Genomic DNA, 17,500 nt, shown 5'->3' with positions numbered 1-17,500 from the left:
TTTCTTCCATCTTACTATCCACCCTCTTCTAACAACTGCGAGGTTGTTCTCTTGTTACAAGCTCTTAAATGACCTCGTAGGTCCCAGCGCTTGACCTTCGGCCTAAATTGTGTATTTATTATATTTCTTTCCAGGTAAGAGATTCACTCATTCCCCCAAATATGATGTCTTGCAATGTTGATCCGTCACGGCCTGACATTACTCTCTCTTGGGTTCCCGCGTGTGTCCAGTTCTAGAATATTCAGTTCTTGAACCTGAACTCCAACATTGTTCAATTCGAAGATTATTTTTTCCATTCGACTGCCAGACGGTGGAATATTCTCGGTGCTAGATGAACTATATAGTAGATTCACATCAAACGTGCATCTGATGTCGTGGCCAGTCCCTTACGACGCTCCTGATTGGCTGTTAAGCCAATGCCAGGGCTGGAAATTGTCTCTCTCGAGTGTTCATATAGGTAGGATGTGTGTTCCACCTCTCCTGAAGAATGCTTTTGAAAGACGTATCCCTCAGAAGAGGTGAAACATACAGCCTGCCTATGTGAACTCTCGAAAGAGACTCAGTTTCCAGCCCCGTGACTGGCTTATCAACAGCCAATCTGGCCTAGAAATCAGATGCACGGTTGATGTTAATCTACAATAGTAATCTTATCGCTTGATGAAGGCATTAGCTCGTCCGTTCGTGCTTGGCATATTCGTGAGAAAAAAATGAACATCGAAAGGCTTTTAAATACTCCTTGGCTTCTCTGTTCTTCATTTAGTCGATTAATTTTCCTCCCCTCCTTCTGCTTCATCTCCAATATCTTATTCAGTTTTCTTCATATATCACTGCCAGTGCTATTTGTTCTTCCTCTTTCCTCTTTATTCTTCTCGTCTCCTGTTCTCGACAGCTACACATTCACCCACTTTAATTCTTTTATTATTGCTGTCATACCTTCCTTCCCTCTCTTATCGACATTTTTCACCACTTCCTCCTTCCACGCTATTAGCATCGTTCATTTTTTCCTCTACAAGTCATTTTGAATAAAGACATCGTAAATTGAAAGTGTATAATTTACATTCCATATTTTTACTTATCTTTTTTTACACTTTTTATTTGTATCTTCATCACCACTCCTCGCAACTATACATAATTCTATTTCACTCTTGTTGTTGTTATAACATCAACATACACAACAACAACATTAATAATAATAATAATAATAATAATTAATACTCTTCTTGCTTTTGTTTACAACTTTCTGGTAGCTGTTATGCTTTATACTACTTTCCTGGACCTACTCTTCTGTTTTCGTTTCATTACTAACTTCATTTATTAGAGCTGTTTCTTTGTAATATTTCTCGATTAATATCTTCTCCTTCCTATCTCTCACTTCCTTCATTTATCACAGCTGTTTCTGAAATATTTCTCTATTTCTCGGTTAATGATTCCTATCTCTCACTTTATTTATCACAACTGTTTCTGTAATATTTCTCGGTTAATATCTTCTCCTTCCTATCTCTGACTTCCTTCATTTATCACAAATGTTTCTGTAATATTTCTGTTAATATCTTCTCCCTCCTATCTCTCACTTCCTTCATTTATCACAGCTGTTTCTTTGTAATATTTCTCGGCTAATATTTTTTCCTTCCCATCTCTCACTTTTTGGTGCCTTCTAATTTCTTTATCTATTATTACTTTTTCCTTATTTCCTCACCTTTTGTTATCGTTGCATTTGCCATCCACCTGCTGCTTTTTCCATTTATAATAGTTTTCGTTCTCTCTCGCTTTTTCTTTTATTCCATCTTCTCTCTAGTCTGGACGATTTCTTTCCTTTCATCGAATTACACTTCGGTAAGAATCCCCCTTATCTGGTCATTACTTTTACTGCCTTTTCTCTCTTCCATTCTCCCAACTGCTCCTTTATTGTTCCTTTTCAAATCCTTTCTCGCCTTTATTGTAATCTCCTTTATTGCGACCTTTTTCGTGGCTACTTGTCTGTCCGTCCGCACTTTTCATTTCCGTCCACACATCTTAAAAACTACTGAGGCTAGAGGGTTGCAAATTGGTATGTTGATCATCCACCTTCCAATCCTCACACATACCGAATTACAGCTCTCTAGCTCTAAATTATTTTAATTTTATTCAAGGTTAAAGTTAGCCATGACCGTGCACCACTAACATTATACGTTGTACAGAAAACACGTTTGTGCCGAAGAAACTTCGGTGCGTCTTTTAAACCTTTTCTAATAGATATCAAATTTTTATCTTTACTGAATTCCACCTTCGTCGAAAGATCTCTTATTTAAGATCTTCCAACAGCAATCACTTACGACTTCCTCGGGGCATTCTGTCATAGACCCTTGAAGTCTAGTTTGAATGGAAAACTCTATTGAACAGAATTTGTAGAACGTCAAAACGACTATGACCTTGATTCAGTGATTTTTTATTCCGGCTTGCAATTCCAAGGCAATTATTCCCGTTCAAAAGGAAGAGCATTCCGACAGTATTGGATTCTGTGTAGAGGCCTGAAGCTCTGATAGAAACCATTTGCTAGACTCTGGATTCCGATTTTTCAGTGTAGCCTCAATAGTTTGTCGTATTTCTATTCGTTTCTTGCATACCTTTTCCTTAATTATTGTTTGGAACATTAGACATAAAAGCAAAATAAGAACGTCAAAATCTCAGCAATAAGCAAAAGACAGACTGGTAGACACAAGGAGAGAGAGAGAGAGAGAGAGAGAGAGAGAGAGAGAGAGAGAGAGAGAGAGAAATGTAATAAAATCTTTGGGAAACAATTGGTGTTAAGGCTAGATAGCAATAATAGAGGGAGAGACAGGTAGACAGGTAGAAAACAAAGAGAGAGAGAGAGAGAGAGAGAGAGAGAGAGAGAGAGAGAGAGAGAGAGAACAGTGGATATAAAAGCAAAATAGAGCATCAAAATCTTATAGCAATAAGTAAAAGACAAAGGTAGACACAAGAAACGAGAGAGAGAGAGAGAGAGAGAGAGAGAGTGATAAATGCAGTAGTCTTTGGGGAAACAATTAATGTTAAGGCTAGATAGCGATAATAGAGGGAGAGACAGGTAGACATGTAGGAAACGAGAGAGAGAGAGAGAGAGAGAGAGAGAGAGAGAGAGAGAGATAAATGTAATAAAGTCTTTGGGGAAACAATTGGTGTTAAGGCTAGATAGCGATAATAGAGGGAGAGACAGATAGACATGTAGGAAACGAGAGAGAGAGAGAGAGAGAGAGAGAGAGAGAGAGAGAGAGCTTAAGACCTTCTTCAGAGAACTTCAACTTCCATAAGTCCTGCTTCTCTCACTTCACTACGCACAACACCACTTCACTCTGGTAACTTCGGCTTGGCGGAAGAAGCCACCAGATATGTTTTGAAGTTCAATTAACGAACAAAAAGTTAGGTTGTTTTAGTTTTCTGTGAAAGAAAACTATTATTATGACGGCTTTGTCCGTCTGTCCGTCCGCACTTTTCCCGTCCGCCTACAGATCCCTAAAACTGCTTGAGGCTAGAAGAGGGCTGCAAATTGGTACGTTGTTCATCCACCCTCCAGTCATCATACATAACAAATTGCAGCCCTCTAGCCTCAGTAGCTTTTATTTAAGGTTAAGGTTAGCCATGATAAACAGGATAAAGTACATAGGAGTAGAAAGAATCTTATTATTATTATTATTATTATTATTATTATTATTATTATTATTATTATTATTATTATTCAATAGATGAAACCTATTCATATTGAACAAGCCCACGAGGGACCAGCGAAATAATAGGAAGTAAAGGGAAAATGAATCAGCAAAGAAATAACGAATGCCATCCTTCGCTAAACTGCTATTAAATCTACTTCCCTGGAAATATCTGGAAGGACTGGAAGACCGTCCGAGAGGAAATAAAGGGAAAATAAATAACCAAAGAAATAATAACGAATGCCATCCTTTGCTAAACTGCGATTAAATTCACTTCCCGGGAAATATCTGGAGGGACTGGAAGACCGACCTAGAGAAAGTAAAGGGAAAATAAATAACCAAAGAAATAATAAAGAATGCCATCCTTTGCTAAACTGCGATTAAATTCACTTCCCTGGAAATATCTGGAAGGACTGGAAGACCGACCGATTCGTGACAGTTGGCCAGAGCGGGGTCGAAAAATGATGAATAATGAGGAAATGTGGGACCAGCCGCAGGTTCCGGAGACAAATTAGATTGAAGATGTGAGATTTAGTGGCCAGTTTCAACAAGACTCCTTCGGTTTTATGTGTATCTCTTAGGACGAGGACAAATAGGGAAGGTCAACAAAGAATAGGGTTCACTATCGAGAAGGGATGTTTTTACATAAATCTATATCTCAGTGTATTCAAATATTCATGAACTCCTTCTTTTTTGTCCTAACATGTTAGAGCTCTCTCTCTCTCTCTCTCTCTCCTCTCTCTCTCTGTGGCCTTTTTCTTCATTAACGGATATAGAAAACGGTTATTGCTCTCAGTCGAACAGAATTTTCTGTTTCTGACAATACCTCAGCCTTCAGTAAAATTTTTGTCATCATTTGAGTTATCTAGCATCTTTTGCTTACAAAGTCTAACAATTTTTTTTTTTCTCACGTCTCTCTCTCTAATCTCTCCTTCTCTCTCTCTCTCTCTCTCTCTCTCTCTCTCTCTCTCTCTCATATATATATATATATATATATCATATATATATATAATATATATATATATATATAGTATATATATATATACTAGCCTTTTCTGACTATTTTCATTTTTATTTTTAGTTTAGAGGTCTACTGTCTCTTGCTTGTAGCACTTACTCATCAATTTTTTGTTTAATCCATCGTTATCTTTAATCATTCATCTGTTGTCATTAATCTTTCCTGATCTTTAATCATTAATCTTTTGTTTTTAATCCCTCCAGATATTTAATCACCATCTATTATCTTTAATCTTTCCTGATCTTTAATCATTAATATGTTGTCTTTAAATCTCCCTGATTTTTAAACATATTCTTTTGTCTTGAATCCTTCCAGATCTTTAATCATTCATCTGTTATCTTTAATCCCTCGAGATCTTTAATCATTCATCTTTTGCCTTGAATCTTCCAATCTTTCTGTGTAACCGTAAGCGCAATTATACGTTAGGAAAAAAATTACTTCCCACACAAATCTCAGAACCCTTATGATTAAAAATATATTCCAACTTTCCATTTGCAGACGAAGGACGCTTTTAGGAGCTGAGAGAGAGAGAGAGAGAGATAACGAGAGAGAGAGAGGGCGCCCCAGGATAAACAGTCATCTACCATAGGGCTCAGAGGAGCGACGACAACATGATAAGCTCTAGGATCCTCCAAGCCGTTTTCCTGCTCCTCATTACTGGTGAGTCTTGTGGCACTCTACCCTGCCCTACCCCACTACCCACAGTACGTTACTGCCTTAATAGTACTCTCCTTGCGTTCCAATACGTTTTTATATATTTAAGATATTAATTTTTTTCCTTTTTTGATAAATGGGGGGGGGGGCGTCTCTTCTTTCTGTATTTACCTTTACCTCGTCTTACTTCTTCCTAAGGAACACCTTAATATTCTTTGGAAGTTCCTGGAATTTCAAGTCAGTGGTAACTTTTGTGGGCTTGCGCCATATGAATTGGCTTCATATTCTGAATAATAATAATAATAATAATAATAATAATAATAATAATAATAATAATAATAATAGACCTTCTTTTTCTTCGTCTTCTTCTTCTTCTTCTTCTTCTTTATTTAGTGGAGTTAGAAACAGAGATACTGAAGGGAAAGAGGAACGGTTAGTCTGTTCATTCTGTTTGCCTTTTATATAAAAAGTGATCATAATCTTCATGTTTTGACGGGGTCTACTTTTCCTCTGAAAATGGCCTTAATTTACCTTTTATTTTGCGAGGGAATATAATGGATATATCAGTGAAGAATAAGCCCCTTAATTTACTTACGTTCTTAGAGTTGCTTGTATTCAGCTCATCGACGAAACAAGTGGTTAGGAAATAGGTTTACTAGTTATTTGTCAATGCAAATCAAGGCGAAAAAATAAGAAATCCCCCAATATATAAATTATTCCCTCTTTTTTTCTTGCTTTCCATCAAACCTGAACAAGACAAAAGTCAGCAGAGTCGACTCTAGTAATATATAAATCTGGGTAATAAATGTGACATTCTCTCACTCAGCTCTGATGGTCGTCGACGCCAAGGTGGGCGGGAAACCGACCCAAAACAAAGTTGGTTCCGCGGATGCCGGGGAGATCTGGGAAGAGGAGGACGACGCCGCCTCTCCTCCGAAGGGACCACATTTCGCCAAGGACACGCCCAAATCGGTCTTGGCGGCCGTGGGGACCCCTGCCCACATCCCCTGCAAAGCCAGGAACCTCGGGGCCAAGTCTGTGAGTTTTTATGTGTTGTTTTGAACAGTGATCAATGAAAGAGATTTGATTCTAGAATTTATGTCAACATAAGGCATGGCAATTACATACAAACACTAATTATGATGCTTGGTTTATAGAGAAGGAAATTAACAGTTAATTAACTTGAATTCAACTCTATAACTAATGATAATAAGGCTGTTAAGGTTACATTAATTATACGTGTATTTGTCCTTTAAAATACAGTTTCGCATCTTCAACGAGACCTGATCTTTGTAAAAAATTTCGATTATCCTTCAGCATTTGAATAATATCCCATTACCGTCAATAGCCTCCAAAGCGGTCAGTTAATTACACTTAATATAATTAATCTGTAAATGCTATTATTTAACCGATCCGCAAACAATGATTGATTTAATTTATGTCAGGTTAATTCAATTTGGCAACAGAAATTCGTGAATGAAAGGGCGAAGATTTTTATTTTATCTTCATTTTCATTTTTATGGTTCCAACTCTCCTGTGACCTAAGCAATAAGCATTGGTCAGTTTGTGACTCTCTTAGTTATTCTTGAAGGTGAAGGGTTGTTTAGTTAGTATATAATATCTATTTCAACTATGTGTATATTATATCATATATATATATATATATATAGATATATATATATATATATGATATTTATATGTAATTTTTATATCTAATAAACCCTTAGAATTTAAAATATTATAGATATATTTATTGGCAGGTTAATAATATATATATATATAGATATATATATATATATATATATATATATATATATATATATATATATATATATATATATTATATATATATATAAACTAATAACCCGCTAAAATTTAAAAGTATTGCACAGTTTTAGTGGCAGGTTACAAGCAAATCATAACTACCAGCTTATATATATATCATAATTAGCATCACGTCATTAATACCTAAACACCTCCTCCTCCTCCTCCTCGTCCTTCCCCTCTCCCAGGTATCCTGGATCCGCCACAAGGACCTCCACGTCCTCACCGTCGGTTCCTTCACGTTCACGAACGACGAGAGGTTCTCCGCACACCGGGACCCTTCGTCGGGGGACTGGGTACTCGTCCTGCGGCACCCCCAGCCCTCCGATTCCGGGTACTACGAGTGTTCCATCTCGACGAAGCCCGTGACCGCCATCACGGTCAAGCTGGAATTTGTCAGTGAGTTGTTGCCATCTCTCTCTCTCTCTCTCTCTCTCTCTCTCTGTGACCGAGATCAAAGACATATTGCTCGCGGTATGATTTTTTTCGTTTTCCATTGACTGGAAGAAGCATAAAGCATATATTTAGATTAATTTATATATATATATCTATCTATATATATATATAAATATATATATATATATGTAGGTATGTATATATAAATATATATATATATATATGTAACTGATCTATCCCTCGGAAAACGGAGTCGTGATAGAAAGAGTAAAACCAGCACTTGTACATAAAACCTCCTTTATTTTGTTATGACTACCGGTTTCGGAGTAACTGTCTCCATCATCAGGTCTATAGCAAAAACACATATACATGCACATACATAAGTCTATCACATTACCGTGATTTATATACATATATCGAACTACAAATGTCCTTTAATATCTAATTCGCTCTACCTCGGAATTAATATATTTTTCAGATATGCTTAACCGAGGGGGAATTTATTAAGCGATGATAGAATTGAGGATCGACAGGCGCGAACCAGCGACCTCTCAATTCCAGGACTGGCAGTGAAGCCTTAAACCACCCCGACACCGCGGTGTCGGGGTGGTTTAAGGCTTCACTGCCAGTCCTGGAATTGAGAGGTCGCTGGTTCGCGCCTGTCGATCGCCAGTTCAATTATCGCTTAATAAATTCCCCCTCGGTTAAGCATATATGAAAATATCTCAATTCCGAGGTAGAGCGAATTAGATATTAAAGGACATTTGTAGTTCGATATATACATATATAGTATATATATGTATATATCATATATACTATATGTGATTATATATATAGATATATATATATATATATATATAGATATAGTAGATATAGATATATTATTGCTATAATAGAGATATATAGATATAGATATATATATATATATATAATAGTATATATATATATATATATATATATATATATAATATATAATATATATAGATATATATACTTATATATATATATATATATATATATTATATATATATATAATATATATATAATATATATATTGTTTACATAATTTATATATATATAAATATATATATATATATATATATATATATATATATATATATATATTATATATATATATATAATTGTGTATGGGTTTGTCTGTGTACAGCTGTGGAGTAATAAATAAATAAAATTGGAATGTACGTATGTTACAGGTTACACATAAGAACGTCTTTCATAACCAATATTACATGACAGTTCTCTTACAACGCAATATTTTTCAACCTCTTCTTCCTCAGCGCCAACGGCAGAACTCCTGGGGGATGGCAGTGTCTACCTGGACAAGGGCAGCACTCTCAACCTCACCTGCGTGGTCCACTTCAGCCCCACACCGCCCGAGTTCATCTTGTGGTATCACAGGGAGAAGGTAATACGAAAACTTAGTTTTTCACCTTTTTTTTTTTTTTTACTTTTTCTTTTACCTTTTATTTCAGTCCTGATGTCCTAGTGAGTTTTTTTGTAAACTTGTAAGTTTGCTTCTGTTCTTGAGGAATCTTGCGTGGTAATTGAATATCAGGAGATGAATACCTTTCAATTGTTTTTTAAGAAATGTGGCTTTAATAGAAAGCTTTCGGAATAAATGAATAAATAAAAAGAAAGTATATTATATATATTTATATATATATATATATATATATATATATATATATATATATATATGTATATATATATATATATATATATATAGATATATATATATATATATATATATATATATATATATATATATATATATATATAGATATATATATATATATATTTCCAGCTTCGAACAAAAGCTTAAGTTATTTCTGGAGCCACTGACTTAATTGCGAATAAAGTAACTATGATAAGTGTCAGAGCAGCTTTCTCAAAACTTTGGTCATACAAGAAAGGTACTAGGTACACCTATCTGTCATATTTGGAGAGGAATATCATCAAATCCTTAACGAAAAATAATGTTGAATTCTCTATATAGGACAATACTTCTGAGGTATGAAATTGTTTAATATTCTCAAAAAAAATCTGTTGTGGCTTTTAACCCCTTTGCTAATCCTCAAAGATCTTTACCTATATTGACGTATATAAGCATTCATAAACTATAATTAGGACAATACTTCTTTAACGTATAAATTTGTTCAATTTTCGCAAAATCTTTTTTGTGGCTTTTAACCCCTTTGCCAATAATCAAGACATTACTGTCTACGAGATAGGTTTGTTCATTTCTAAAACCGTAGTGGTTGTTTTGTCCTCTTTTTCCAGTTGCCAAAGATAACCTCGGGTAATGTTTTCTTTGACCTCCAGCAAAGATAACCTCAGGAAATTTTTTCTTTGACCTCCAGCTTGTGAACTACGGCCGGAGGGGAGGGCGCGAGATCCAGGTGGAGACAGAGCACAGGGGCGAGATGACCAGGTCTTCTCTCTTGGTCCACAACGCCACTCTGCTGGATTCGGGGAAATATTCCTGTAAACCAGCCAGTGCCAAAAAAGTCTCGGTTGTAGTGCATGTCCTGGAAAGTAAGTAATTTAGTGGGATCGTTCGATTTTACATAAATATTCTCTTTCGATTAGTCCTTGGTTACTTTTGAGTCCTAATCGATCTGCTTATCTGAGTATTTAATTCAATTCGTCTTTGATGTTTTAGGTCTTTTTTATATTGCTTACCTTTATATTTTATTTAATTGTTTTTGATACGACAAGTCCTAATCATTTTGGTTACCTAGATATTTTATTCAGATAGTTTTCGATGTTTTAGGTCTTGATCAAATTGCTTACTCAAATATTTTATTTTATTTGCCCTAGATACGATAAGTCCTAATAATTTTGGTTACCTAGATTTATTCAGTTTTCGATGCTTTTTAAGTCTTGGTTATTTTGAGTATTTTATTCAGTAAGTTTCTGATGCTTTAACGAGACATACCATGATCAGCATTCTGTTAATTGTCACGGTTAATGCAGTTGTATCAATCCAAATTTGGACCTGTTCCCAGTCTCCTTTCATCAAATGTCACCATTTCCATCCATCGTCTTTATAATAATCCATTTCAAGAGTTAGAAACGTCTGGGATACTTCGTCATATTCTCTCATTCCTAGACGAAGTAAACAAACTCTTCCTCTTCTTTCCTTTCGCAGGCGAGACTCCAGAGGCCATGAAAACCACCACCAACGGAGCTCCAACTGTTGCAGCCCACAACAAATTAATCTTCAGTTTCATGACTGCTGCTGCTGCTGCCGCCTTTTGCCTTCTGACCAAATCGGAGGACGATTTGAGCTCCCAAGTCGTCCAGTTGTGCCTCCTTTTTCCGTTGCTCTCTCCCCTCACTTCCAGATAAAAAAAAAACTACGGCCTTGTGTATTAATTTTTTTATGAGCCAGAGTGTTTCACTCCCTTTCCACTTCCATCATCAGGTAGCATTACGAGTCGGCAGAGAATGTTACCGCGTCTGATACGGACGACAGACGTGAGGCTGGAAGCGTAGTACAGAACCCATTTAGTAGATCCCATCGGGTGGAGAATTTGGAATCGTTTGAGTGTTTGTACGAGATTAACTTTTCTACGTAAGAAATTTTAGGACCACAGTGATTTATGGTATTCTGATTAGATGTAATGAACAGCATAGACGGCAATATAGTCGGAATCTTCCCTTTTTAACTGCCTTCTTTCTTTGTCCTATTCAGCGCAGAAAATGAAAAAGTCAAATAAACAAGCCCTTCTAGATCCAGATGGAATCTCTGGTGACAATTCAACCCTGCTGTATACCCTTTTGATTCGTAGCAGTTTCGTCGTCGGACACAGACAAGAAAAAAATGTTTTTCATCCTACAGAAAATCTTAACGCAAAAATTTAAAAAAATCTTCCAGATCCAGGTGGAATCTCTGGTAATAATCCAACCTTACTGTCTACCCTTTTGTTTCGTAACAAATTTGCCAGACACAGGCAAGAAAGGAATGTTATTTATCATACAGATAGTTAATTAGAAAATCTATATATAACCATTTCAGGAATTGCATCAACCAACATTTCCATGAACCTGAGTTATGCGGGGCACTGCTTTATCATTTGAATGAGCGTCTTGTGTTTTTTCCCAAATTCTGACCAGCTTGCATCGGGTTTACATTTTTCTACTGGAAAAATAACGCCAAGAGGTTGAAATACCTCCTGCAAACGTAACGGGCAACACAAACCATGAACTTACTCAGTCTACTCATGAAGAAGGTTTATACACACCTTTGATGAAGAAAACGTTAAGTGCATCTAAGTTTAACCAGACCACTGATCTGATTAACAGCTCTCCTAGTGCTGGCCCGAAGGATTAGATATATTTTACGTGGCTAGGAACCAATTGGTTACCTAGCAATGGGACCTACAGCTTATCGTGGGATCCGAACTTCATCATATTGAGAAATGAATTTCAAATCGCAAGAAATAAATTCCTCTGATTCAATGCTGGCAGAGCGTGGAATCGAAATCCCGACTACCGAATCGGTAGGCGAGCACGTAACCCACTCGTCCAATGGGGAACGCCCCTTGATAAAGAAATACCCAGGAATAGGCGTATGGAATATGTCAAAATCTATACATCATAGAAACTATCAAGAAGTTCTGTTAAACTCCCACAACTCTGAACAAATCAAGATTAGGCTGCTGAGGTTTTGCAAGGTTGTAGCGATCTGGTCTCTCTACGGGCTGTTCTATGAGCAAGGGCCCGTGCTGGCATAAGGCCAGCTTAATCTTCAACAATGACTGGTCTCGCGGTTACAGCTAAGCAAGGTTTTCGTTAACAATAATGACGATAATTATAATTATTATCCCTTATCACTTTGCTGGTGCGTGCTGGATTTGCAGGAGGAGTGAATGTCTCCCCTACCCTCTCGTTCCCCTACCTACCTATCCCGCCTCCCGGGTCGGACAAGCAGTTTTAAAGGGGGTCGGGGGCTATGTCATGTCTACCTTACTACTACCCGGAAACGACGAACAATATCCGCTCGGATTCTGTGATTATATTATCATAGATAATATAATGTTAATTACCCCAATAAGGACGGATGGTTAAAACTATATCGTTGTTTCCTTAGATCACAAGTGTTTTCACTTGAATTTTCTATCAGGCTAAAAATGTATTTTTCAGCTCATTCTAGGTTGTTTTCTTCTTGTCTGGTGGATAGCAGTTTTTTTTTAAGGATATGCAAAATGTGGATAGCACATTTTGTAATAGTTCCCGTTTTGAAAATGCAAGCAGATCAGCAAGCAGTATGGCAGGAAATTAAACAAGAAAAAAAGTTGAAGGGATAGTGACACTAATCTTCCTCCCTCCATGCGTTTCAAACTCGATCTAATTGATGTATTCAGCTCCTTAAAAAAAAAAAAAAAAAAAAAAAAAAAAAAAAAAAAAAAAAAAAAAAAAAACGAACTAACCAACCGTTTCATGCTCGGCCTTCAGGTCGGCAAAGATTTGGTCAGTGATTGCGAATGAAAAGAAGCTGAATTTTAAAGCAACATAACTGAATTTCAAAGAAAACAGGTTTCTAAAGATATGACGAAAATACCTCCAGTTGGAGATATCTTTGTCTATGCATTTGACGGGGAGCAGTTTTGTCAGGTATGCCTGAGTGTATCTTCTGATAGACTTCAAAAGATTTGGTTGTATGCAAGACTTGATGAATTCCCAGTTGCTGGTTGGAGTCTTACTTGGCTGAATTTAGGATGACCAGCAGTATAGAGAACCCATCGATTACTAACAATTCTGTAGATATATATATATATATAAATATATATATGTATATACTATTATATATAATATACATAGTTATGTAATGTATAGTATATAATATAATATCATATCTAAAAATTATATATATATAGAATATATATATATATATATATCATATTATACTTTATATATATATATATATATATATATATATATATATATATATATATATATATATATATATATTAAATCCATTTCTTATAAAAAGGCCATAAAAACGCCAAAATATAGAAAGTAAGTACTATATTTCAGAGACTACTGTCTCTTTTTTTTTTATTAGATGGAATTCTATTGTTATAGGAAATTTTACCAGTCATATATATTATATATATATATATATATATATATATATATATATATATATATTCTCATAAAAGCCAAAAAAACGCCAAAATATAGAAAGTAAGTACAATATTTCAGAAACTGCCGTCTCTTTTTATCAGATGGAATTCTATTGTTATAGGAAATTTTTACCAGTCATATATGTATATATATATATATATATATATATATATATATATATATATATATATATATATATATATATATATATATATATATATATATATATATTGAATTCGTGTGTTTTTGTGTATGTGAGGGTGTGTTTGTGTTTGTACGCCTTTTAATTATACCAAGATTCTTTGCTTAGAACGACCTCCATCCCCAACTCCCCCTCCCCAAAAAAAACTCATACAGCAGATAAACCATTTTTGCTTCCACTACGTTTAACTAAGAGTGCTCCCACTTGTCAAAGCAACCCTCTGTGCAAATAACACCAGAGAGAATGAAGAGGTGATGAGAGGGGGAAGGAGGTGCTGGACTTGAGAGAGAGAGAGAGAGAGAGAGAGAGAGAGAGAGAGAGAGAATATGTAAGGATGCGCAAATAAAGCAAGGGGCGGATAATTAAATCACCGTTCTGTCCCCCCCTGGGAACGAACTTAACTCGTCAACAACTGGTGGTGGTTCGTCATTGGTGCCAGACTCGGCCAAGAATATATTTCTGTTGGGAATTCAAAGGATTTGCCATTGAATTCTTAACGGATCTTTTATTTTTTCTTTGATGATCCCTTATAGGTCCAGCAAAGCTGGAAATTATCAAACTCAGCCAAGGATATATTTCTTATGAATTCCAAAAATTTTCCATTGAATTCTTAACGACTCTATTTTTTCTTTAGTGGTCCCTCATAGTTCTGGCAAAGCTGGAAATAATCAAGCTCAGCCAATGATAGTTATATTTTATGAATTAAAAATATTTAACATTGATTTCTTAATGACTGCGTTTTTCTCTAATGATCAATTTCTTATAGTTCCGGCAAAGCTGGAATGAATTAAACTCAGCCAAGAATATATTTATTTTATGAATTCGAAGTATTTACCATTGAATTCTTAATGACTTTATTTTTTCTTAAATAATTTTCTTATAGTTTTGGCAAAACTGGAAATTCTTAACGACTGTATTTTTTCTTTAATGATCAATTACTTATAGTTCTGGCAAAGCTGAAGATTATCAATCTCAGCCAAGGATATATTTATTCTATGAATTCCAAGAATTTCTAATTGAATTCTTGACAACTTTATTTTCTTCCTTCAAAGTTTGTCCAGAATGAAAGACAATTAGATCCTTATGGAAGCTGGGGTCAATTTTCTGGCTAAACTATCATCTAATAATAATTGAGAGTTAGGGCAGTCTTGTCCCATTTTGAAAACGTAAACAAATTTGGATTCTCATCGTCCTATTGGTGCTAGCACCTGAAATGTTACATTTGCATCATATGATTTCAGAGTTGTCAGTTTAGGTTCAGTGACGATTATAAAAAAAAATACAACAAAAACGATAAAAAAATCGAAACGTCCATTGAAGAACTCATTCTCACTTCCTTCAATGTTGCCAGAAATAAACGTGCAAAAAATGCGCCGAAGTTTCTTCGGCGCAATCGAGTTTCCTGTACCTCGTATAATCAAGGCCACCGAAAATAGATCTATCTTTCGGCGGTCTCGGTATAATGCTGTATGAATCGCGCCCCGTGAAACTAACCACGGCTCGGTGGTGGCCTGGCCTATATCGTTGCCATTCGCACGATTATGGCTAGCTTTAACCTCAAATAAAATAAAACTACTAAGGCTAGAGGTCTGCAATTTGGTGTGTGTGATGACTGTAGGGTGGATGATCAACATACTAATTTGCAGCCCTCTAGCCTCAGTAGTTTCTAAGATCTGATGGCGGACAGAAAAAGTGAGGACGGGCAGACTAAACGTGATGATGATAAATAAATTCTTTTCGCTCGTTTTTAGTAGGATTGAACATCCTACTGGGATGTACTGGCGAGCGCCATAACAACTACCGGGCGCGTAGGATTCAGGATTTAATTGTTGAGTGGAGGGAGGGACCGCGTGGGAATATGCAAATCACGTAGTGATTGCTCATCCATAAAAGCGATATTCATTTTCCCTTCATTGCTCTGTACTCATCAGAGAGAGCATAGTTTATGCCACAATAAACAACTTGGAAATCGTGTTGTGACTTTTTTTTGGCCGGGGTGGAAGGGGGAGAAAGGGGGTAAGACTTTTATTGGGAGGGGTTGTTGGGTAGGGGCTTGGTGATTGGATTTGGCTTTTAAGTTTAATAAGGAATTTTATAAAAGTTGAAGGAAAATAAAGCGGTTTCTTCTATCGCCAATTAACCCTGTGTGTGTGTGTGTGTATATAATATATATATATATATATATATATTATATATATATATATAATTTTCGTACTGCAAGTGAACAAAAATCCTTATATTTTCACATACAAGGTTAGTGGAAGGTAATATTATAAGCTGATTGTTTATCTTCCAACTATTCTTATATCTGATATTACATATATATATATATATATATATATATATATATATATATATATATATATATATATATTTGTGTCTGTGTGTGTGTGTGCCCTTATATATGTATATAATATATATATTATACATAATATATTATATATAATTATATATGTGTGTGTGTGTTGTGTGCATTTATTATTATATAATATATATATATTCCATATATTATTATATATATCTATAATGTGTGTGTGTGTGTGTGTGTGTGTGTGTGTGTGGGTGTGCATTATATATGTATATACATATATATTATATATATATATATATATATGTGTGTGTGTGTGTGTGTGGTGTGTGTGTGTGTGTGTGTGTGTGCAATTATAATATGTATATAATATATATATGCAATTATATATACGTAAATATGAATATTCATGTATATATAGGAAGAATGTCATTCATTTATATATATATATATATATATATATATATATATATATATATATATAGAGGAAGAATGCAGTTATTCTCTTCAGGTGCACATTATCTGAATTTATTTTTATACGTATAATTTATATTATTTTCCCACACAGTAAAAATTCATTACAGAATTTTTATGCTATTTTTTGCTTTAATTACCTTGTTGGTTCTTTGCTTTTCTTGGAATATCTAGTTTTGGGAATAGTGATGTCATGAGCCACAAATTCTACGAGTACAGGTAATTAAATTTTTTTACCACCTTATACGACCCTTTTCGAAGATCGCCAGGTAAGCTGTCCTGAGGTAGATAACCAGAGTTCCAATAATCATCATGGCAGTTGGTGGCGAGATCGATTAATTCTTCGATTTTCCTCTCTCCTTAATTGACAGATCCAAGGGAGACACTTCCCTAGAACTGCAGTGTTTAAGGTCGTAGCTTAAGCCAGGTAGACACGACCGTAGCCTTATAAAACTCATGGAATTCACCTTTGTCACTGAGGTGTCTTGAGTGTATTCCAAGGAATGAGATAGACTAGATTGTGGAGTTAGCAATCGTCAACTTGAATGAGTATACTTCTACTCGGTTATATCCATTGCATCGCAAATGGTAATACTGTTGTGAGTCATGCACCGAGCTCTACGGTCCTTTATTATTCCGAAGCATTATGAGTTATCTATTTACTAGATTAGCTGGAATTCCTCACAGTCTTCCTGCTAAGTAAGTATCCCATGGTGCAACATATGGTGCGGCTCTCTCATTCTGCAAAAGAGCGTTGCATCATCCACTGATTCAGACAAACTCAGGAG

The 17,500-nt window shown here is 35.4% G+C and overlaps 1 protein-coding gene across 1 annotated transcript in view; it reads left to right on the top strand.

Moving 5' to 3' along the window:
- LOC135207186 (protein sidekick-2-like) overlaps positions 1–11,275 on the top strand; it is a 28,213-nt gene extending 16,938 nt beyond the window's left edge. Inside the window, exons 2-7 of the mRNA XM_064238755.1 lie at positions 5,200–5,361; positions 6,182–6,393; positions 7,368–7,578; positions 8,874–9,001; positions 9,957–10,131; positions 10,748–11,275. Of these exons, the coding sequence (XP_064094825.1) occupies positions 5,313–5,361; positions 6,182–6,393; positions 7,368–7,578; positions 8,874–9,001; positions 9,957–10,131; positions 10,748–10,947 (975 nt within the window). The 5' untranslated portion in view covers positions 5,200–5,312 and the 3' untranslated portion in view covers positions 10,948–11,275. The remainder of the gene's footprint in view (positions 1–5,199; positions 5,362–6,181; positions 6,394–7,367; positions 7,579–8,873; positions 9,002–9,956; positions 10,132–10,747) is intronic.
- The last annotated feature ends 6,225 nt before the right edge of the window (positions 11,276–17,500 follow it).

The sequence above is a fragment of the Macrobrachium nipponense genome, chromosome 32 (genome assembly GCF_015104395.2).
Source record: "Macrobrachium nipponense isolate FS-2020 chromosome 32, ASM1510439v2, whole genome shotgun sequence".
NCBI lineage: Eukaryota > Metazoa > Arthropoda > Malacostraca > Decapoda > Palaemonidae > Macrobrachium > Macrobrachium nipponense.
This window is presented reverse-complemented; position numbering and strand designations above follow the sequence as displayed.